Source organism: Urocitellus parryii, chromosome 11 (genome assembly GCF_045843805.1).
Source record: "Urocitellus parryii isolate mUroPar1 chromosome 11, mUroPar1.hap1, whole genome shotgun sequence".
NCBI lineage: Eukaryota > Metazoa > Chordata > Mammalia > Rodentia > Sciuridae > Urocitellus > Urocitellus parryii.
In genome coordinates, this window is record NC_135541.1 from 120,696,217 (window position 1) to 120,719,216 (window position 23,000).

Consider the following 23,000-nt stretch of genomic DNA (forward strand, 5'->3'; position numbering starts at 1 on the left):
CCTGGGGCCTCAGTTCTGGGGTCTACCACAAGGTCATCCTGGAGGGAGCAGAGGAAAGCTGTGTTGGAAGGCCCTGTCCTCTAGACAGTGTCAGATCTGGAGCTTTTCCGGGCAGCTGGCCTCTCGGACTCTGGCCTCTTCTGGGACTTAGGGAAAAGTCAGTGCGGAGGAAGGTGTTGAAACAAGAGGGAGGTGGAAGGGTAGTGAGCAGCTGAAATGGAGACACCCTTTCAACATCAAATGTCATCCAGCAGGACCTGGTGAGTCAGGGGGCACAGGCCCTGGCAGCTATGACCTTAGCTCCACCCACGCCTTCTACCCCCTCCACCAAAATCCCTGGAGCCATGGCCACCCTAGTGCAGGAACACCAGGAAGAGGCGGTGTCGCGAACTTTGCAAGAGCTTCTTTCCCACCAAGGATCTTCCCCCAAACGGAGAGGCTGCCCCTCCACCATCCCACCTCCCCTTCTCCCTGCAGATCCCTGCCCGGAACCCTCCTGATACCTGATACCAGTGACTTGCTGACAAATCTGGCCTGAGAAGTGGCAGTAGCAGGGCACTGGGTCCTTTCATCTCCAACCTAGGTGTTGGTCAATTTCCAAACTCCTTGCTAGCCCCCCTCGCTGATCCACGTGGCCTGGGTTTATCCATTCTAATGTTTAGGTCTGAACATGGCTGTGTCCCATGTTGCTTTCCTGTCTTTCTCCTTTCCGTACCGCCCACCATCTCACTGTTTCTGGATAAGGCTAAATCCCTTCCCTCACCTCCTCAGGAACCCTCTTGCCCTTGCCCATTGGATCCATAACACCCTCTTACTTTTCATCTGGGAGAGACGGAGGGTCCCCAGCAACCGGGAAAGAGCTGCCCAGCTCTCTGCTGGCTCTGCAAGTATTTCTGTCTCTCCTCCCTTTACCTGTGTCTCCAAACCTGTCTGACCAGAGCAGGTGGGGCCCAGATTAAAGGGGCAGGACACGCCCAGCTCAATCTGCCGACAGAAAAGGCATTAGCGGAAGACGTCATCCTTTCTGAAAATGGGGGTACAGCTGGGCATAGAAGTAAGTGTGTGTTCTAAACACCTGGGGCAGAGGTGTAAGAGCTCCCAGCTCAGGAAAGCAGGAAGTGTATGTGTGTGTGTGTGTGTGGGGGGGGGAGAATGAATTCATACACCAAAGCATGCTTGGAGTAGGATACCTAGAAAACAATCTGCACATTTATTCATTCAACAGATGTTTATTAAGCAACTGTTATTAGCTATGTACTATTCTACGCACAGCCACAGAGGAGAAGAAGATGACAGTTAAAGTCTCTGCCCTTGACCTTATCTTCTATTGGGGTAACAGATAATAAAGAAGGCCCAGCCAGGCATTGTAGTGCATGTGTGTAATCCCAAGTGATCCCGGAGGCGAGGCAGAAGGAATGCAAGTTTGAGGCCAGCCTCACAACTAAATCACTAAGACTATGTCTATGGGGAAAATTTTTTTTTTTTTTAAAGAGAGAATCTTTTAATATTTATCTTTCAGTTATCGGTGGACACTTTTTGTATGTGGTGCTGAGGATCGAACCCGGGCCACATGCATGCCAGGCACCACTTGAGCCACATCTCCAGCCCTGGGAAAACGTCTTTGATAAAGTAACATTTGAGCTGAACCCAGTGAGAAATCAGAGTATACAATTGTTCCAGGCAGAAGAAGCACAAGTGAAAGGCCAGTAGGTGGGAGGGACTTAAGGCAGTTTCAGGAATGGAAAGCATTAGTGCCTGCAGCCAGGGGTATAACGGTAGAATAGGGATTGATATTCCCATTATAATGTGTACATAGGCCCCCAAACACCTTGCTTCTTGGCTTAGGCTTAAGGGTTAGAAAGCAATAGGTATTCAAGTTAGATAGGAGATGATCTTTCATTTTTTGTGAATTCAGGGCCTCTCATATTAGGCAAATGCTCTTCTACTGAGGTACATATGGAGCTGAGAGTTGATCTTTCTAATGAGAGGATGGGGAGTAGGGGCAGAAATATAAGGAAATGGCTTCTAATTCTTTCTCTTTCTCTCTTTTTTTTTGGGGGGGGGTATCAGGTATTGAACCCAGGGGTACTTAATCACTGAGTTACATCCCTAGCCCTTTTTTTTTTTTTTTTGTATTTTATTTAGAGACAGGGTCTTGTCTTGCTAAGTTGTTGAGGCTGGCTTTGAACTTCTGCCTCAGACTCCCAAACCGTTGGGATTACAGGCGTGGGTCACTTGGGACAGGGTCTTCTAAATTGCTGAGGCTGGCCTCGAATTTGCTATACTCCTGCCTCAGCCTCCTGAATCGCTGGGATTACAGGTGTGCACCACCTGGCCGGGCTGACTCCTCATGTCTATGTCATCTTATCCCTGAGGTCATTGGAGCTTTGTGAAGGCGGGGACAGGGTCTAGCTAGCTCATCTGTGTGCCCAGAACCCAGCACGCTGTTGGAAGACAGCAGGTGTTCAACGAATGTTTGCTGGATTAATGAGAGGACTTGCAAGCTGGGAATCTTTGGCAGGGGACGATGAAAGGTCGAGGCGCTTCTACAATAGCCACATCTTCCACAGCCTTAGCTCTACATGATGCTCGGCCTCTCCAAGGAAACTTTCACAAACACCTAATTTTGTCCATGTCATTGGGGGAAGGGGGTTGGAATCATTGTAATCAGTAATCGGAAGGAGGCTCGGTTCAAATGGGGAGGGGTTAAGAGGCCCAAGGATGGATTAATGACCCCTGCTGGACACAGCAGTCACTCTCCCAGCTGGGAGTCCACCTCCCCAGATCCAGCTCCGCTTCAGCCGCCTCACTGGCTTCGTGGTCTCTTCTCCGGCAGCTTTGCCAATAAAGTTTTTCTCCAGAGCTGGGAGAAGCCGGAAAGAGGCCATGCTGCCCCGAGTGAGTTCTGGTAACTTCCCGGGAGGGAAAACGATTTCCGCGAGATTTGGGAGCAGCAGGCCACTGGCCCGCAGCAATAGAGCTGCTATCGCGAGACTTGGCGGGCGGAGGAGGAGCTGTCCCGGGCAGCCGCCTCACAGCGATGGCGGCCGAGCAGGGCCGGCGGCGGTGGCGGCTGCGGCTAAGGCCGGAGACGGCAGTGGTGGAGGCACTGGTGGGTGGCGGGGGCCTGTGACCGGGAGCCGCCCCCGGACCCGGGCACCATGAGCCAAGGCCCCCCTACAGGGGAAAGCAGCGAGCCCGAAGCAAAGGTCCTCCACACTAAGCGGCTTTACCGGTGAGCGGGGCCGGGGCGTGAGTGCAGCTGCTGGGGCAAGTGGGGGACGACGAGGGGCGGGGCCTCCCGCGCAGGCGGGGCCCGGTGCGGGCTCGGACGCGGGCGGGGGAGGAGAGTGCAATTTTGGACCGAGTCGGGGGCGGGGTCTCCTAACCCTGGGATGAAGCGGGTGGAGGAATTGGGTGGGTGGGAGTTTTGGAGGAAAGCACGTGGAGTCAGCCCTTCCGCAGTGAGCTTGGGGTGGGCAAGGAGCTTTGCAGAAATGGGATGGCAATAAGGTGGGAATGGGGGACAGGAGGGGTTGGCTGGGTGAGGGATGGGGGGTCACAGATGGAGAAAAACCCGGAAGGGGAACGGTGCTTAGAGCCCTGTAAGATTTACAGGTCAGAGACCTAGGGAGGAATCCGCAGAAACAGGTTCAAGTCCTTGCTCTGCTCTTGCTGCATGACCTTGGGCCTCAGTTTCCTCTTCCTTAAAAGGAGAGATTTGGATTGGATGCACTCTGAAGTCCCATAAATCTCTGAATTGGGGGAGTCTGTATGAGAAGAAAGACTGAAAGAGTAGCTGTGTTGGTTTGGAAGGGTCATGAAGGACTTTGGGTGCAGCTTGTTCTGAGGACATGGAAGCCCATTTAAGGACTCATGAATACAGTCCTTTACCAGGCAACTTCCCTTCCTGGTTTCTAATTTCCACAGTGCCTTCCTTACTCCTCAAGTCACACATTCAGCTCTTCAGGCCTCTGCTGGGAACCGGGCAGTATGAGGTCTTCCCAATTTGGCTGGAAGAATTTTTGTTTAGGTCAACTGGAACATGGGCCCTGGAATTGGATCATAATAGGAAGAAGCATAGAAACCAAACTGAGTTTTTTTGCTTTGTAGTAGGAAGTAGGGTTTGGGATTTTCATTTGGCCCCATCTCTGTTGAACAGAAATGTTTGCCTGAAAAGACTACCCTCAGAGCCCTGGGCCCCATCTTGGCAGTGAAAGAGTCAAGAGGATGTCTTGTCTTTTCCTCCCTGAGTAGGCATCCCGGTCTGCTCTGTCCTTGTAAGCCAGAAAGCAGAGGGGAGTATAGGCCATTCCAAAAATAGAAGAGTGATCCAATCCAGCAGCCCCTGGGCACCCACTGTGGGCTGTCCCAAGCAGTCCCCAAGCTGGTGAGGAGTTGGCTAGGGGTGGCACGTGGGCCTCATCATGCTGCTGAGTGTCACTGCTGCCTGTCAGAGCGTAGGCAGTGTCTGCAAATTCCTTACTTCTCTCCAGCTTTGGGGGATGGCTCCAGCCATTCTAATTTTTCTCCCATCTAGTTCTTTCTCAAACCCTGACCTTCACAACACTGACTTAAACTAGTGTATTTTCGTGTGTGGCTTACATGTGTGGCTTACATGTGTGCACATGGGTATCTGTGCCTCTAATTGTCTAATTGTGCAGTGTTGGCTTTGAGTAGGGTAAACATTTCAGGAAGCCAGTCTGTTTTTATATTTATTTGTTATAACAGTGGTGACTGGTGGAAGGAGCTGGGAGGGAGGTCCAATTTCTCTTCTTAAATTATTTGTGTGGTTAAACTATGGACCTATCACTGGGTTTCAGTAAGTTTGGGAAACTCCCACACCTAGCTATTTACAGATAGGAAATTCTGAAGTATTTTATGAGTGACAGAAGAAAAAGAAGCAGAAGTGTTGCTGGAAGGGACATAAGCACCAATTAATTTATTAGGCTAGTTAATGAGTTATTTATTTTAAAAACATATTTTCTTTTTAACACCGTGCAAGGTTTGGGATTATAATAGTGAAGGAGACAACAGTAGCTGGGCGTGGTGGTGCATACCTGTAATCCCCGTGACTGTGACTTTGGAAATAGACACAGGAGGATTCTAAGTTCAAGGCTAACCTCAGCAACTTAGAGAGATCCTGTCTCAAAATAAAAAAGGATTGAGGATGTAGTTTTTTTTTTTTTTTTGAGAGAGAGAGAGAGAGAATTTTATTTTTAATATTTATTTTTTAGTTCTCGGAGGACACAACATCTTTGTTGGTATGTGGTGCTGAGGATCAAACCTGGGCCGCACGCACGCCAGGCGAGCGCTCTACCAGTTGAGCCACATCCCCAGCCCTGAGGATGTAGTTTAGCAGTAAATTTCCCTGGGTTCAATCTCCAGTAAACCCCCCCCCCAAAAAAAAAAAAAATCCAAGATTATAGTTTAGTAAAAGACCTTATGATCTGATGGGGAAAAAGTGCTGAGCCCTCTCAAATTTATACATTTGTGATAAGAATTTTCCAGAGTAGTGATTATTATTTCTAATTTTTTTTAATTGAACAAGAACACATCATCTTTGTTTTACTAATTTATTTACTTTATGTGGTGCTGAGGATCAAACCTGGTGCCTCATGTGTGCAAGGCAAGTGCTGCACCACCGAGCCACAACCCCAGCCCCCAGAGTAGTGATTATTAACCTTTTTTAGATTAGGATGTAAGGAGAGTTCTGGAGGCTATCTATAAAAATACACTTGGGCTAGAGTTGTAGCTGTCTAGCTACAAGCCCCGGGTTCAGTCATCAGCACCAAAAAGAAAAATGCATACACTCCTGTTAGATCTGACTGTGGCACTGATGTTAAAAACCCTGCGTTGCTGGGTATAGTGGCCTGCACCTGTTGCCTAGTTACTCAGGAGACTGGGGCAGGAGGCTCTTTTGAGCTGAGGCATTCAAGGCTACCCTGGGCAATATAGTGAGCACTACCTCTTTTTTTTTTTTTTTTTAAATATTTATTTATTTGTTTTTTAAGTTATTGGCGGACACAACATCTTTGTTTGTATGTGGTGCTGAGGATCGAACCCGGGCCGCACGCATGCCAGGCGAGCGCGCTACCGCTTGAGCCACATCCCCAGCCCGAGCACTACCTCTTTTAAAAAAAAAAAAATCCCTGCCCTGGGGACTAAGCTGGTGTCAGTAAATCACTCACTGCTGCTATCCCTGGCACTGAGGGCCAGGCTGGCTAGAAGGGCCTGACTCTCATCTCTTGATAGCCCAGAAGGTGTTTGGAGAAATGCTAAGCTCTCAAGATTGCCTGCTGTAAGAAGGCCTCATTGCTGTCCCACCCACTCAGCTGGGTGCTGGCAGTCACTTGGCCCTGTACAGAGCAGCTTTTATTGGTTGGTGTACCACCTAAGCCACCACCACCACCAAGTGCCAGCCTGCTTGCCCTGAGCTGGGAACACATTTCAGTTTGTTCTGGGAATCATCACCCTTTGTTTTTTGGTTGCTCTGTTTTTCTGGTTCACAGCTGTGTCTGATTCACCTGTTCTCACAGCTGCTACCTGCTGTCCTCTGGGTTTTACCCTTCCAGAGTTGACACCTACCTCTGGGACTTCTTGGCCATTCATTGTAGTTTCTGTGGCTTTCTTTTCTGTAATGATAGAGTTAGTGTCTTGACTCTTCCCCTCATCCTTGTACAACAAGAAGATTAGAAGCTAACTCTGTGTTTGCTATGTACCTGGCACTGTCATAAGTGCTTTGTATATTAGCTAATTTAATCCTCATAAGGTCGGTGATCATATTCTCATTTTATAGTGGAGTGAACTGAGACATAAGGAAGTTGGATATTTTGCTCAGGCCCAGAAAACTTGTAAGAAATGGAGTCAGGATTTGAACCCAGGCAGTCTGGTTTTCAAGCTTACACTCAACCACTATGCAAAATAGTCTTTCAATAGAATCCAGGACTTATGATTAAGCAGCTCAGGAGTCCCCTTTACCTTCCCATACCCTGCAATTCCAAAGCAGACCTTTACATCAGAGGTTTTATGTCAGGGATAATAAACCCTTGAATAATAATAATGATCCATTCATTCTACTATTCTTTATTGAATGCTTACCATGTAACAGAACTACAGATAAATTATTGCCATTTAATCCTTACAACAGTCCTCTGAGTAGCTGCTACTATTATGTCTATTTTGATATCGTAACTTTTAAATGTTTAGATACTTTGCCCAAAGACACGGCCAGGGTTCAAACTCGAAAGCTTTTCTGCTGGCATCGCAGCCTGCGTTCTTTCCATCTGGAAAGTCGATCTTCCCACGTCACAGTTTCTGTATCTTGACACTGTTGACATATTGAACAGGATAATTCTCTATTGTGGTGGGCTATCCTGTCAGCACCCACTAAATGCTAGTAGCACACACATCCTGCACCCCTTGTGACAACTTAGAATGCCTTCATCATGGACGGTTTCCAGATGCCCCTTGGTGGGGGCGCTGGTGTATCAGATGGAGGATGTGTTCATCTTGTTTTGTGTGGACCTTAGCTGCAGTCATGTTATTTTCCCTCCCCTCTAGAGTCAGCATCTGAGGGGAACCATGCATGCATGTGACTAGGGCTCTTTGCCTACATTTCCCTACAGGGCTGTGGTGGAGGCTGTGCATCGACTTGACCTCATCCTTTGCAACAAAACCGCTTATCAAGAAGTGTTCAAACCAGAGAACATTAGCCTGAGGAACAAGTAAGTTGGAGACCACCAATCCCGAACGCTTCCTGGTCTGTCTCCACCGGAATGGCAGTTGAGCTAGGAGTGGTGGTGCATATCTGTAATCCCAGTGATTTGGGAGGCTGAGCCAGGAGGATTGCACGTTCCAGACCAGCCTGACCAGATTAGTGAGACCCTGTCTCAAAAACGAAGAAGGGATGGGATGTAGTTTGATGGTAGGGTGCCTACCTCTGAGTTAAATTCCAAATTAACTCCTGCCCCACAAAAAAAAAAAAAAAAAAAAAAAGCATTTGAAGGAGTTGGCCATGGAGGCAAAGAGAGAAAGAGGGGCAAGAAGGCAGAGAGAAGCTGGGTGCGGAGGCACGTGCCTATAATCCCAGTAGCTCAGGAGGCTGGGACAGGAGGATCATAAGTTCAAAGCCAGCCTCAGCAACTTAGTGAGGGCCTAAGCATCTTAGGAGACCCTGTCTCTAAATAAAATACAAAATAGGACTGGGGATGTGGCTCAGTGGTCACGTGCCCCAAGTTCAGTCCCTGATAACCTCCTCTTCTCCCCCCGCCCCCCCAAAAAAAGAAGGCCCAGAAAGAGGTGCAGGGGGGAAATGAAGACTGTTGAAATCCTTGTTGCTTCCTGTGTCTGTTTTTCGGGGCTCGAGCACTACTTTCTTGACAGCTGCTGTTCTGGATCACATTGACTCTGATTATCTCTTGTCAAGCACTTAGATTTGTCGGTGAGGGTATATGGCACATGGCTCCTGCCCTCAGTTCTGTGTCCCTCACCAAGGGATGGGCCATCTCTTTGATGTACCCTTACCACTCCCAGGCTGCGTGAGCTTTGCGTCAAGCTTATGTTCCTGCATCCAGTGGACTATGGAAGGAAGGCTGAGGAGCTGCTGTGGAGAAAGGTGTACTATGAAGTTATCCAGCTTATCAAGACTAACAAAAAGGTAAGGGGGCCCTAGAACTTGGGAAGAAACTCGACTGAGGAGGGGAGCTAAGGAAGAGACACCTGGGAACCTGGGCCTAGACCATGGTTGGAGGCAGGGAAGCCACGGGGAAGATAGCAGAAAGGAGGGAGGGAGTCGAGACATAACTGAAGTTCAAGAAGGAAGGGAGCCTGTCCCAGATGGGGTGACCAGAGAGGTAGATCCAAAGACATAGGGGCTACTCGTGAGTGAGAAGAGAGCAGGGTGGATGAGGTTCCAGAGTCAAGGAGATAAGTTCGTGGCTGGTGCAGTGGTACAAGCCTGTAACCTCCTAACAACTCAGAAGACTGAGGCAGGAGGATGGCAAGTTGGAGAGTAACTTCAGTGCTGTAAGAAGAACCGATCTCAAAAACTAAAAATAAATAAATAAAATAAAGGTATTTATCGTGTCCAACTACAACAACAAAAAAATTTTTTTTAAATAAATTGGGGCTGGGGTTGTAGCTCAGTGGTAGAGTACTTGCCTAGCACGTGTGAGGCCTTGGGTTTGATCCTTAGCACCACATAAAGAAAAATAAAATAGTTATTAAAAAATAAATAAATTAGTAAATAAATAAACATAAATTAAAAAAATTTAAAAGGGGGGCTGAGGTTATGGCTCAGTGGCAGAGCGCTTGCCTAGCATGTGTGAGGCACTGGGTTCGATGCTCAGCACCACATAAAAATAAGATATTGTGTCTGTCTACAACTAAAAAATTTTAAAAAATAAATAAATAATAAAAGGGGCTGGGATGTAGCTCAGTGATAAGAGCGCCCCTGGGTTCAATTAAAAAAAAAAAGTTGGTTTTCTCAGTGAGATAAGCAGGTTGGGGGAGTGGAGGAGTGGGGGAGTGGGGGAATGGTACTGTGAGCTTATTGTTTAGCCAGCCCCTTCCCTTTCCCATCTCTAGCACATCCACAGCCGGAGCACCTTGGAATGTGCCTACAGGACACACCTGGTGGCTGGTATTGGCTTCTACCAGCATCTCCTTCTCTATATCCAGTCCCACTACCAGCTTGAACTACAGTGCTGCATTGACTGGACCCACGTCACCGACCCTCTTATAGGTCAGTGCAGCCGGAAAGGTGGATTTGAGGAGAAGGTTCCTGGGCCTCACTTTTTGCCGCCTTGTCCCTCGGAGTTTGTAGAGCTTGTGACCCAGCCAGGCTTCATGAAGCCTGGGTTTAACCAGTCTTACGAGGTAGGGTAAAGATGTTAAGGAAGGGGAGAGCTTGGAATTGTGGGCCAGTATGAGGAGGAACCAGAAACATTTAGAATGGGTCTGGAAGAGGATAGTAATAATATTTCTTTTCCTCTCCCAGGTAAATCTCGTCAGCACTGTTTCTTTGACTTTAGAGATTGTTTCCCAAAGCTTGGGGAAGGCAGTGAAGTCTTTAGAAATGTTGGGCAGATTGTGGGCCGTCTTTCAGGACAGTGCAGATCCCTTTTCTGCAGTGGAGGTGCTGGTAGCTGCAGTTGCTTTACCTTTTCTAGTTGGCAGTTTTCTTTTCAGTTCAGCTACCCTGTAGAGCTCCTTCCCTTGATTGTCCTTATTGTGTCCCCTTTCCTCCCCTGAACCATGTCCCCACCCCCATCGGGACAGACAGAGGTGGAGGTCATGTCCTTGCCACCACATAATAGCATTCTCTGGTCAGAAGCAGAGCATCTGTGTTTTGTGCATTTAAAAACATTTTTGGACATTGGGGGTGTAGCTCGGTGCTGCGGTGCTGTGTAGCTGCCCGAGCCCTGGGTTCTGTCCTCAGTACTGTAAAATAACAAAGTTATTCCAAGATGATGTCCATAGGTTTTACCAGATAGCCACATGAACTTTTGGGTCCACATCCTCAAAAGTTTTTTCAAAGAGTTAGTTCCCCAAACCATTTTAGTTTTCTTCTTCATTGATGTTTTCTTCATTCAGCCAACTAAGAGATTTCTACAGAAAACATTTGGAAGGGCTTTTCAGAATAGGAGCTCCAAAGCCCTCAGAGCGGCTGTCAGTTGGGATGGCTGAGAGGATGGTCTCTGAAGCCAGACTGTGCTTTGAGTCCTGGCTGTGTCACTCCCTAGCTGTGTGACTGATTTCCTCCACTGTGAAACAGGAGTATTAACTACTTCATGGAGTTGCATGGGGATTAAGTTAATGCTGTGGACGCTTAAACCTGTACCTGGCAAGTAGGGAAATTGCCACCCAAAGAGCCCAAGCTCTCTGAACCAAAATCACAAGGCTGCTTAGCTGAAGCGAGAGGGGATAGCCAGACACTTTTCGCCGTGACCATCGCTAGTCCTCAGGCAGGGCAAGCGTACTTGTCTACTCTCTGGGAAGACTCTCCGTGCTGCCTTTCCTCTCTGGGCTCTCATCAGGCAGAAAGGAGCATTTGCTTGGGCCTCACTCACATGCCGTTCTTCTGGGCAAGTTAGTTTCCCATCTCCACCCCAGCCTTTTATCTTAATGTAGATAGCTCCATAAAAGGCACCCGTAACCTTCCTGATTTTTGAGCCTCATCTCTTCCTCCTTTCTGGAAGGGGCACCCCCAGGGTACTGTCCTGGGTTCAGGACCTAGTCCTCCTCTTTCAGTTCCTTCCTGTCCTGTGGGTGAATCCTGCCTGTGAACCTCTGTATCTGTCTGCATCTTAGATGAATGTCTTCTCTGCCCAGAAGACATGGTTCCAAGGCCGGTCCTCGAGTTTCCTCCTTTATCCACTTTAGAAGAATGTTTCTGCTTAAGTGGGGACAGAGGTATGGACTCAGAAATCAACCTTTCTGTCTTTCAGGATGCAAGAAGCCAGTGTCAGCCTCAGGGAAGGAGATGGATTGGGCACAGATGGCATGCCACCGATGTCTGGTATACTTGGGAGACTTGTGTAAGAACCTGCACCTTTTATTTATTTCCTCTCTTTGGGGCCATGGGAAAGGCCCAGGCTGCTTCAGTTTTGGTACCACCTTTTACATGAGTAAAGAGCAGAAGAAATGGTTTGGTCTCTGATAACTTCTCCCCTCCAGTCTGTTGATAGTGATCCCTCCTGGGGGTCAGAGAGGACCAGTGAATATGGGACACGGGGAAGGACCTTTGAGCTCTGAGAATGTCAAGGTGCTCAGTAGTGGGTTAAGAAGATTTTTAACTTGTTATCTTTCTCCCTTGATGCTCTTGTTTATCTTTTTTGGCTTCTAGACGAGTAGGAATTTAATTAAGCAGGACCTCAGGGAGCATTCTCTGTCTGACACATATTTCTGAGAATGGAAAAGCCCTCTCTTGTTTTATGGGCTGTGGGTCTCTAGACTTCATAGACAGGTATGCCTCATTAGGCTGCTGGTGTGTAGCTGCTGGGCAGAGTATCTTTTATTGATGAAGGTTCCTTCTGTCCCTTCCTGCAACCCACTCCTAAAGTAATGGGCATTGTGTGCAGAGAGTGAACTCTTTCATATTAGGCAGACCAGTGTGTCATTAGCAGTGTCTTACCTGTAGAATCTGGCAGTTGCATTCTAGGACCAAATATGAGAGGTCTTTGCAAACAAATGTAGCGGCTCCCTTTCATTGGGAAGAGAAAATCAAGAAGATCCTGTTTAGCTGGGTGCAGTGGTGTATGCCTGTAATTCAGCAACTCAGAGGCTGAGGCAGGAGGATCTCAAGTTCAAGGCCAGTATGGGCCTTAGCAAGACCCTGTCTTTTTTTTTTTTTTTTTTAATATTTATTTTTTTAGTTCTCGGCGGACACATCTTTGTTGGTATGTGGTGCTGAGGATCGAACCCAGGCCGCACGCATGCTAGGCGAGCGCGCTACCGCTTGAGCCACATCCCCAGCCCAAGACCCTGTCTTAAAATAAAAAGGGTTGGCTTGGCGTGGTGATGCATACCTGTAATCCCAGCAGCTCTGGAGGCTGAGACAAGAGGATTGCGAGTTCAAAGCCAGCTTCAGCAATGGCAAGGCGCTAAGCAGCTCAGTGAGATCTTGTCTCTGAAGAAAATACAAAAATAGTGCTGAGGATGTGGCTTAGTGGTTGAGTGCCCCTGAGCTTAATCCCCGGTACCAAAATAAATAAATAAAAATAAGAAGGGTAGGGTTGAAGGAAGACAGAATTGAGCCCCTTGCCCATGGTCACGCAAGTCAGGACCGTGTCTGAGACCCACAACCTGTTAAACAGCTTCGGTCCCTCTGTACCAGGTTCTCGTTATGGCTTTTCAGAATGGGCCTTTGATGAGGGGGAGAGAGAGTTTTCTGAATCATCTCTTTCCCCTTCTTCCTCTCTTTCCTACAGCACGCTATCAGAATGAACTAGCAGGTGTAGACACTGAGCTGCTAGCTGAGAGATTTTACTACCAAGCCCTGTCAGTGGCTCCCCAGATTGGTAAGTGAACCTCCTAGTTGGGCCTCCGAACCAGTATCATTTTTCAAGAGGAAGATAGTACCATTGAGATAGTGGGCATACTCATTTCTTCCAGGTTTTCGCCACCCTCAGCTCTCTCATACTTCACCTTGGATGTGTATTCTTCACCTTATAACACGCTCAGAAGGTGGTAGAGAGAGAGGAGAAATGGAAATGTCAGCTAAGGAGGGAGGCAGGAAAGAAGAAGGGGACAATGACTTCCCTATCTATGAGGTCTCTGTAGAAAGAGGAAATCATACTTCCACTGTCCCCACAGGAGATGCAGTGGGAGAAAGGGTAGGATTCCGTTGTAGGTAGAGATGGGGATTTGCATGTGGGAAGGAACTCAGAGCTAAGACACTGAGCTAGGGGAGAGAACGGGGCGCCATGGAGTTCCATCAGCCCCAGAAGAGCCGCAGTGGCAGGTGAAGAAGTACGCCTCAGTAGTGCAGGTGACCCCTGGCCAGCCAGGGGAAGCAGGTTGCTAGGAAGTGAGAAGAGACCAGAAGAATCTTCTGGAGGAACAAAGTTAAGTTGCCAATCGACTGAGACACCAGAGTTGTTGCAGACCCACCTGTTTTCCCCATAAGCCCAGCGTTGATTGGGCCTGGCAGCGTTGGCTGAATACTGTGGCCTTCAACTGCATGAATTCTCTTTCTTTCCAGGAATGCCCTTCAACCAGCTGGGCACCCTTGCGGGCAGCAAGTACTATAATGTGGAAGCTATGTATTGCTACTTGCGTTGGTGAGTATTTGTCCTCTCTGCTTTCCTGTCTGCATCCCCCTGCTTTGTCTTCTTTCCTTCTTTCTGTAGCTCCTGGCTCAAAGGGATGGGGGGATGGTAGATTAAGGGCAGGCCACCTGGATTTGTAGACACTAGGACAGCTAAAATAACTACACGCTATCTTATGCAGAGTACAGGGTTGCTGTCTTCCTGAAGAAGGAAGTAAACTTGCTAAAGTTGATAAAATGTTACCCAAGTGGCCTCTGACAAGAACCTCAGGATTCTTGGTCTTCGATGTCTTAATGCAATGTTGTAACATGGAAGGACCAGCTTAGCAGCAGGATGGGTCAGTGCTTCCTTGGGTCTGAGCCTCAGCTTTTAAAATTAAGAAAAAAAGTTTCAGGGCACCCAAAATTGTTTAGTCTTGAGGTACTGAGTCCTCATAACTGAGTGCCCTGAGGCTGATAGGTAGCCCCGAATGCTGTTGGTTAAATTGGTTGTTATAGTATGGAATAAATTGCCTGGAAAACTCCCTGTGATCACTTAATCAGGTCTAAAGCCAAATGGTTCTTAGGAGAGGTTATAAAGTGAGTTGGGCTTTAAACAAAGGGGATAGCATGGTTTTCTTAGCTTAAATGATCAAACATTGAAGTGTAATATAGTAAATGACCTAATTCTGCCTTCTGATTCCATGTGCTGAAATCATGGGTTCACAAGGTCAAGGAAATCCATTGCCTGTATCAGCCACAGGTTAGCTCTGGGGGGTGCCTCTCCAGCTCAGGGCAGCCTGGCACCCCCACTGTGCTACTGCAGCCGTCCCTTCCTCAGTGTGATTACCCGGTTTATGACGTTCCGTGTGTCTTTCCTATTTCTTGAGTGCTTCAGAGAATGCCCCTCTTACTCGTTTTTGGCCCCCATCACACTCATAAGCTTGCTTTAGGGTAAATCACTTCAAAATAGAGCCAAGCACATCTGGGAGGTCCCACTGAGAGCCTACTCTCCTGGGCTAAAACAATTGTATTTCATGCTTTATGAGTTAAGGCATTTGGGCAGGGCTTAGTGGGCAACCCTTGAATTCTTTGAAATTCACCTGATCTAGAGGTCTGAGAAGTCTGGAAGATTGGCTCATCTGGACCCCATCTTCCATTTAGTCTCAGGGGCTCTCCAGGTGGTCTCCTCCTCAAGGTAGATCGACGTCTTACATAATGCCTTACGATCTAATAGTGAACCGTGTATGCCCTGAGAGACTTAGAAGTAGAGTCTGTCAGTTTTTCTTTTATTCTTATTCTATTTCTTTTCTTTCTTTCTTTTTTTTTTAATGTAGATGGACACAATATCTTTATTTATTTTTATTGGTGCCAAGGATCAAACCCAGTGCCTCATGCGTGCGAGGCATGTGCTCTACCACTGAGTTACAACCCCAGTCCTATTATTATTAATAATAATAATAATAATTTTTTGGTACTGGGGATTGAACCCAGGGACACTTTACCACTGAGCTATGTCTCCACCCCAGCTCTTATATATATATATATATATTTATTTATTTTTTTAAATATATATTTTTAAATGTTGATGAACCTTTGTTTTGTTCACTTCTTTATATGCAGTGCTGAGACTCAAGCCCAGTGCCTCACATATGCCAGGCAAGCGCCCCACCTCTGAGCCACAACCCTAGACCCCCAGCTCTTTTTTTGTTTTTTTATTGAGACAGGGTCTTGCTAAATTGCCCATGTTGGCCTTCAACTTCAGATCCTCCTGCCTCACCCTCCCAAGTTGCTGGAATTACAGTCATGTGTCACAATACCTACAGTATCTGCCAATTTCTTTTATTCTCCTTTTTCTTTCTTTCTTTCTTTTTTTTTTTTTTTTTTAAAGAATTTATCATTCCTTCTATTTTGGGTGCTATTTCAGCTGAATGTGGATGCTACATAGTGGAGATTCAAGATTCTTTGCTATACAGTTTTTTTTTTTTTTTTTTTTTGGTACCAAGGATATTAATCTTAGGGGCACCCGGCCACTGAGCCACATCCCCAGCCTATTTTGTATTTTATTTAGAGACATGGTCTCACTGAGTTGCTTCGTGTCTTGCTTTTTGCTGAGGCTGGCTTTGATCCTTCTGCCTCTGCCTTCTGAGCCGCTGGGATTACAGGCGTGGGCCAGAGCACCTGGCTGTGCTAGTTTCTTAATGCTTGACTTCAGAGACCTCCAGCCACTTCTGCCATGTCTGCTGGTCAGAGCTGTTGCAGAGCCCTTCCTGCTGTAAAACTGAAGGGAGGAACCCTATTTCTCAGCAGGAGGAGTATCAAAGAATTTATGACTGTCTTTTAATTTACCACCAATGTATATTCTTTTTACACCTTGCTTTTTATAACTAAAAAGTTGTTTTATCTTAATTTTTAAAATACTATATATATATATATACTTTTTTTTTTTTTTTTTTTTTTTGCAGTGCTGGGGGTAGAACCCAGGGCCTCCTGCATGCTAGGCATAGACTGTCCTGAAAGTGATTAGACTTGTGTGTACTTGGCATGTGCTCTACCACAGATTTATACTTCCAAGCCTAAAAGTTGTTTTTAATTTTTTGTAGTTTTAGATGGACAGAATGCCTTTATTTTATTTGTATATAGTGCTAAGGATTGAACCCAGTGCCTGTCACATACTAGGCAAGTGCTCTGCCACTGAGCTACAGCCCCAGCCCCTAAAAGTTGTTTTTTAAAAATAAGACAAAAAAACAAAGCTTGTGAAGTAGTGCCGAGGTTGTTGGTTTTGTAGTGAGGTGGACTCGGAGCCTCAGCTCTGCCATGAGTCAGCTGTGTGACTTTGGGCAATGTCCTTGTTCTCACAGGCTCCCTTTTCTCTCTTTTTTAAAAATTTTTTTTAGTTGTCAGTGGATCTTTTATTTGTTTATCTGGGGTGCTGAGGATCGAAGCCAGGGTCTAACGCATGCCAGGCAAGCACTCTACCACTGAGCCACAATTCCAGCCCCCTTTCCTCTCTTTAAGTGTGGACAGTGCTAGGGCACTCTATGTACCTGACACAAGGGATGCTTAGTACGTGTTTGTGTTTGAAAGAGTGTTGGAAGGATTAACTGCAACAATGTGGGTAGATATATTTGCTCGTAGTAAATGCTCGTTAAATGCTGCCTGTTGTAGTTAGGATAATGTATTTCAGTGATTAAACTAAGTTAAGGTCATAATGTAGAATAGGATTATTTTCCGGATATTGAGGAGAGTAAGATATCAGTTACTCAGATTCATCTGGAAGTTGAGCTGGGCACAGTGGCTCTTGGGAGCAACTTGGGAAGCTGAGGCAGGAGAATTGAAAGTTCAAGCTTAGCCTGAGCAACTTAGTGAGATCCTGTCACAAAATACAAAATAAAAAGTGCTGGGGGTGTAGCTCAGTGGTGGCGCACTAGGTTCCAGTACAGCAAAAGCAACAGCAAGTGCTGGGGCTGGGGCTCCGTGGGAGAGTGCCTGCCTAGCACGTGTGAGGCACTGGGTTCGATTTCCAGCACTGCGTCAAAATAAGTAAAAATAAAGGTATTGTATCCATCTACAACTAAAAAACATATTTAAAACATCAGCAGCAACAAATTTGGAAGTTGTATGAGTGTACTTTATTGGGTAGCTTAGGAGTCTTTTACCCTGAATATATATATATATATAAGGTGAGGTGGGGGACAGTCTATATATACTAGTGACATTGTTCCCTAAAGCCCTGGTAGAGTAACTTGCCCTTCTCCACCTCTCCCCTGCCAAGACTCAATAGTTCCTCCTCGTATCTCCTTCAGCATCCAGTCAGAAGTGTCCTTTGAGGGGGCCTACGGGAACCTCAAGCGGCTATATGACAAGGCAGCCAAAATGTACCACCAGCTGAAGAAGTGCGAGGCGCGGAAGCTCTCTCCCAGCAAAAAGAGGTGGGTGGGGTCTGGGTAAGACGGGGCCTTCCTGTCAGTGCAGCGGGGACTTTGGGGCCACTTAACATTTACCTGGGCTCCTCTTGTTTCAGATGTAAGGATATTAAGAGACTGTTGGTGAACTTTATGTACCTGCAAAGCCTCCTGCAGCCCAAAAGCAGGTGAGTGGAGAAAAACAGAAGCAAAAATCACATTGTGCGAGCCCCAGTGAGGATGCTGCTTTGCACAGGAGGCCGAAGAGGGCTCTGCCTGTTGGAGTTTGCCTCCACTGGAAATTCTCCATCCTTGGCACCCCTTGCTCTTTGTCCATTCTCCTAGCAGCTCACCCTCTGTGACAAAGTAGGTCCTAAGTGTGGAAGACAGAACTGTCACCCACACCCCATCCCATTTTGTTTAGTCTGCTCTGTGTTGTTTATTTGTTTGTGGTGCTGGGATGAAGCCCAGGGCCTTTTGTGGGGGGCAAGTGCTTTTCCACAGAGCCACGCCCATTTTGTCTGCTTTGGAGACATCCCGGCCCTGTCTCCTCCCCTGGTCTCACCTGTAAGACCCGTAGTCTTTCTGAGTCTTCATTGCCAATTCCCTCGGGCCCAGCACTGACCTGCCTTGTTACTCCTGCCCTTCCACAGTTCTGTGGACTCCGAGCTGACCTCCCTTTGCCAGTCGGTCCTGGAGGACTTCAACCTCTGTCTCTTCTACCTGCCCTCCTCGCCCAACCTCAGCCTGGCCAGTGAGGAGGAGGAGGAGTATGAGAGTGGATACGCGTTTCTCCCGGATCTGCTCCTCTTTCAGATGGTCATCATCTGCCTTATGGGTGTGCACAGCTTGAAGAGAGCAGGTAACCTTCCTCATGACCCGCTTGCCCCTCTGACCGGACTTCACGCCCTGTTTTGCAGCTCGTTACATGTAAACTTCCTTCCACAAACAGCCCCTTCACTGTTTCACTGCTTGGATGTGGGAGAAATGAGGGCCAAAGAACCTCACCTTATGTGGCCTCCTGTGAATGAGCAAAGGCGACAGAGTGTCCCCCATACCCCCCTCCCCCCCGACACACACACAGATATGTACACACTTGGCCAGGAGAAGGGCCAAATATGTAGCTGATGATACCAACACAGTTCTGACCCAGGCACCTGGGGAAGCCTTTCTGGCAGAGGTGTATGTAGAGCAAGATTTGAAGGGAGGAGGGGAGGGGCAGGGCCAGGCGCAAAGTTCTTGGGTAATTGGGAAGAACCTTGAAGCTAGGGATCCTGAGCCAGGACAAGAAGGCGTGCTTCCATGAGGGGGCACAGGGTGAGCTGGTGCGTTCTAGACTGTCAGAAGGACGATGGTCCAGAGACTTGGGAAATCTTTTTTTACCTTAGCAGAAGCTTTGAAGTGTAGTCAGATCCTTGGATGAGTTGAGAACAGGTAAGATGGGGCTGGAGCTGGAGGTGCCTGTTCCTCATCAGGCCTGGGTCCTCACGCCTGCCTTCCCTGGCTTCAGGATCCAAGCAGTACAGTGCAGCCATTGCCTTCACCTTGGCCCTCTTCTCCCACCTCGTCAACCATGTCAACATACGGCTGCAGGCTGAGCTCGAGGAGGGCGAAAACCCTGTCCCGGCCTTCCAGAGCGATGGCACAGGTGGGAGAATGGGGGAGGTGGTGACTGTGGAGAGACTGGTGTGGGGACGGGGATGTGAAAGGGAACAGGTTGGGGTGCAGCGGAGCGGACTTGGAACCCAGCTCCTCAGGAGCTAAGGCAAGAGGATTGGAGTTTGAGGCCAGCCTGAGCAGGACCTTTGCTAAAAATAAAAAGGGCTGGGATCTAGTTTAGTGGTGGAGCCCTTCCTAGCATGCTCGAGGCCCTGGGTTCCGTGGCGTAAACGCGGGGGCGGGTGGGGGATGCTCAGCCGGGAGTGGAGGTGTGGATGGAATGTTCCAGCTCTCAGGCTGTAATTTTTCGCTAGGCTCTATTTGACCTTCCTTTTTCCACAGACGAGCCCGAGTCCAAGGAGCCACTGGAGAAAGAGGAGCCAGATCCTGAGCCTCCTCCCCCAACAGCACCCCAAGCTGGCGAGGGTAGAAAGAGCCGAAAGTTCTCCCGCCTCTCCTGCCTCCGCCGCCGCCGGCATCCGCCCAAAGCTGGTGATGACAGCGATCTGAGTGAAGGATTTGAGTCTGACTCAAGCCATGACTCAGCCCGGGCCAGCGAGGGCTCTGACAGTGGCTCAGACAAGAGTCTGGAAGGTGGGGGCACAGCTTTTGATGCCGAGACAGACTCGGAGATGAACAGCCAGGAGTCCCGGTCAGACCTGGAAGACATGGAGGATGAGGAGGGGACACGATCCCCAGCACTGGAGCCCCCTCGGGCCAGATCCGAGGCCCCTGATTCCCTCAATGGCCCTCTGGGCCCCAGTGAGGCTAGCATTGCCAGCAACCTCCAAGCTATGTCCACCCAGATGTTCCAGACCAAGCGCTGCTTCCGACTGGCCCCCACCTTCAGCAACCTGCTCCTCCAGCCCACCGCCGACCCTCATGCCGTGACCAGCCGCCAGCCCTGTGTCAATGGGGATGTGGACAGGCCCTCAGAGCCAGGTATGGGGTCACCCTCACCATCTTGCCGTGGCCCACACCTCCGTGCCCTGGGAAGCCACTCTTCCCCTCTGTGAACCACTTCTTCCTACCCTTGTTGCCTTACCTTTGACTCTTCCAACAGGGCAGCCCAGGAGGGTCTTCCTGAGGACTTTTCCTCTTGCTCACTTCCTTACCCATTTCCTGGTCTCACTCGTGTCCCATTCCCTCCCACTCGACACTGCCCGGAAGTGTTTGGGCTCTCTTCTCACACAGTTGCAACTGCAGCTTTCTCCCCAGTTGCCACCAAGGTCCCTCTGGGCCTCTGGAAGCTAGGAAACCTGTCCCCATCAGGGTAGGTGGGGTGGAGGGACTTCTCTGAGGATCTTGCCTGCAGAGAGAGTGCCCTTCAGCAGCACAAGCGTTTGTTGACCTGCTCTGCGTGAGGCATTAGGCTAGATGGTTCCAGGGTGTTGTTTGACTTTGAATTTTCGGAGCAGTCATGAAAGTTCTCATCCCTACCCTGAGTGCTGTCGTCTTTTCTGTTTTCGTGCTGAGGACCGAAGCCAAGGCTTTGCCACGCAGTGCTGTACACTGAGCTCTGTCTCCAGGGCTGCCTTTTACCCCCAACCTTTTTTTTCCTTGGTGCTATGTTGAGGGTTGAACCCAGGGGTGCTCTACCACTGAGCGACATCCCCATTCATTTTGAGTGAATGAAAGAAACGCAGAGGCTGTTGTTCAGAGAGGTGAAATGCCCTGTTCCGTATTCTATTCTACAAAGTAGAGGGTTGAGAGTTGAGGGTAATTGTTTGGAACCTGTGCCCCCTGTTTTTCTCCCTCCTTGAGAGCTCCCTTCTGACTGTTGGCCCTGTCTTCCAGGGCAGAGTGAGCACTTCATAAACATTGGTTGAGCAAATAGCTCTAGACCAGTCTTACAAATTAGCTTGAGTCTGAAAGAATCGTACTGGAAGGCAGCAAGCCCTTGGTTTAGAAGCTACAGTTAGGGGCCTTAAAGAATTGGGCAGAGGTCTGACTGTGAATTTGCCACCTCTTTCTCCCTTTTTTGTTTATTTTTGTTTTTGTACTAGGGATTGAACCCAGGGCAGTCTTACAACTGTGCCGCATACCCATCACTTTTATTATTTTTCTGAGATAGGGTCTCCCTAAGTAGCTATGGCCTCACTTACTTGCTGAAACTGGTCCTGAACTTGCCGTCCTTTACCTCAGCCTCCCACGCACTGGGATTACAGGTGTGCATCCCTGTGCCCAACTTCCCACTTCTTTCTTTTTTTTTTTTTTTCTCTTTTTTATTTATTTATTTATTTTTTATTTATTTTTTTGTTGTTGGTCATTCAAAACATTACATAGTTCTTAATACATCATATTTCACAGTTTGATTCAAGTGGGTTATGAACTCCCAATTTTACCCCGTATACAGATTGCTGCATCACATCAGTTACCCTTCCATTGATTGACATATTGCCTTTCTCTTGTCTGATGTATTCTGCTGTCTGTCCTATTCTCTACTATCCCCCCTCCCCTCCCCTCCCCTCCCCTCCCCTCCCTTCCCCTTTTCTCTCTCTACCCCTTCTACTGTAAATCATTTCTTCCATTTGTATTATCTTGTCTTACCCCTCCTTTCCTCTTATATGTCATTTTTGTATAACCCTGAGGATCGCCTTCCATTACCATGCGATTTCCCTTCTCACTCCCTTTCCCTCCCACCTCTCATCCCTGTTTAATGTAAATCTTCTTCTCACGCTCTTCGTCCCTACCCTGTCCTTGTTTACTCCCCTTATATCAAAGGAGTCATTTGGTATTTGTTTTTTAAAGATTGACTAGCTTCACTTAGCATAATCTGCTCTAATGCCATCCATTTCCCTCCAAATTCTATGATTTTGTCATTTTTTAATGCAGAATAATACTCCATAGTATATAAATGCCACATTTTTTTTATCCATTCATCTATTGAAGGGCATCTAGGCTGGTTCCACAGTCTTGCTATCGTGAATTGAGCTGCTATGAACATCGATGTTGCAGTGTCCCTGTAGCATGCTCTTGTTAGGGCTTTAGGGAATAGACCGAGAAGGGGAATAACTGGGTCGAATGGTGGTTCCATTCCCAGCTTTCCGAGAAATCTCCATACTGCTTTCCAAATTGGCTGCACTAATTTGCAGTCCCACCAGCAATGAACAAGAGTGCCCTTTTCCCCGCATCCTCTCCAGCACTTATTGTTGTTTGACTTCCTAATGGCTGCCAGTCTTACTGGAGTAAGTAATCCCAAGATCTTGCTTATGCCAGGAAACTGTAAGGGCAACATGAATGTCACTGAGGTGGTCTTCCCACTTCTTTCATATCAAAATTCCTTAGAAGAATCTAGGTGGCCTGTCCCCCAACAGAACTGAAGCCTGTTGCAAAGTGCCGTTCGCTGTTGATCCCAGTTCTCTCTCCCCCCAACCCCAGTGTCTGAGGAGGGCTCTGAGTCAGAAGGGAGCGAGTCCAGTGGGCGCTCCTGTCGCAACGAGCGTAGCCTGCAGGAGAAGCTACAGGTGCTGACGGCCGAGGGCCTGCTTCCTGCTGTGAAGGTCTTCCTGGACTGGCTGCGGACCAACCCTGACCTCATCATCGTGTGTGCTCAGGTGCTCCTTGTCTCCCGGTGTCAGGTCCCAGGATGTTGGCAGAGGGACCTGTTGTCAGGGACCTCTGGGCTGGGCTCTAGGGAAGGAGCAGGCCTGATGTTTGCCTCAAAGAGCCTGTGGCCATGGAAC

At 48.1% G+C, this 23,000-nt stretch overlaps 1 protein-coding gene across 2 annotated transcripts in view; it reads left to right on the forward strand.

Moving 5' to 3' along the window:
* Positions 1-3,009: 3,009 nt before the first annotated feature.
* The window catches only part of Smg5 (SMG5 nonsense mediated mRNA decay factor), a 30,566-nt gene continuing 10,575 nt past the window's right edge, over positions 3,010-23,000 (forward strand). Inside the window, exons 1-13 of one of the 2 annotated variants that reach the window (XM_026404907.2) lie at positions 3,010-3,235; positions 7,629-7,727; positions 8,536-8,659; positions 9,589-9,745; positions 11,451-11,540; positions 12,933-13,022; positions 13,706-13,784; positions 17,557-17,682; positions 17,775-17,843; positions 18,309-18,517; positions 19,166-19,303; positions 19,657-20,256; positions 22,696-22,871. In XM_026404907.2, coding sequence (XP_026260692.1) covers positions 3,162-3,235; positions 7,629-7,727; positions 8,536-8,659; positions 9,589-9,745; positions 11,451-11,540; positions 12,933-13,022; positions 13,706-13,784; positions 17,557-17,682; positions 17,775-17,843; positions 18,309-18,517; positions 19,166-19,303; positions 19,657-20,256; positions 22,696-22,871 — 2,031 coding nt within the window. In that variant the 5' untranslated portion in view covers positions 3,010-3,161. Of the gene's footprint in view, positions 3,236-3,440; positions 3,514-7,628; positions 7,728-8,535; positions 8,660-9,588; positions 9,746-11,450; positions 11,541-12,932; positions 13,023-13,705; positions 13,785-17,556; positions 17,683-17,774; positions 17,844-18,308; positions 18,518-19,165; positions 19,304-19,656; positions 20,257-22,695; positions 22,872-23,000 lie in introns of those variants that run through there. The other variant, XM_026404908.2, reaches the window with a different exon arrangement.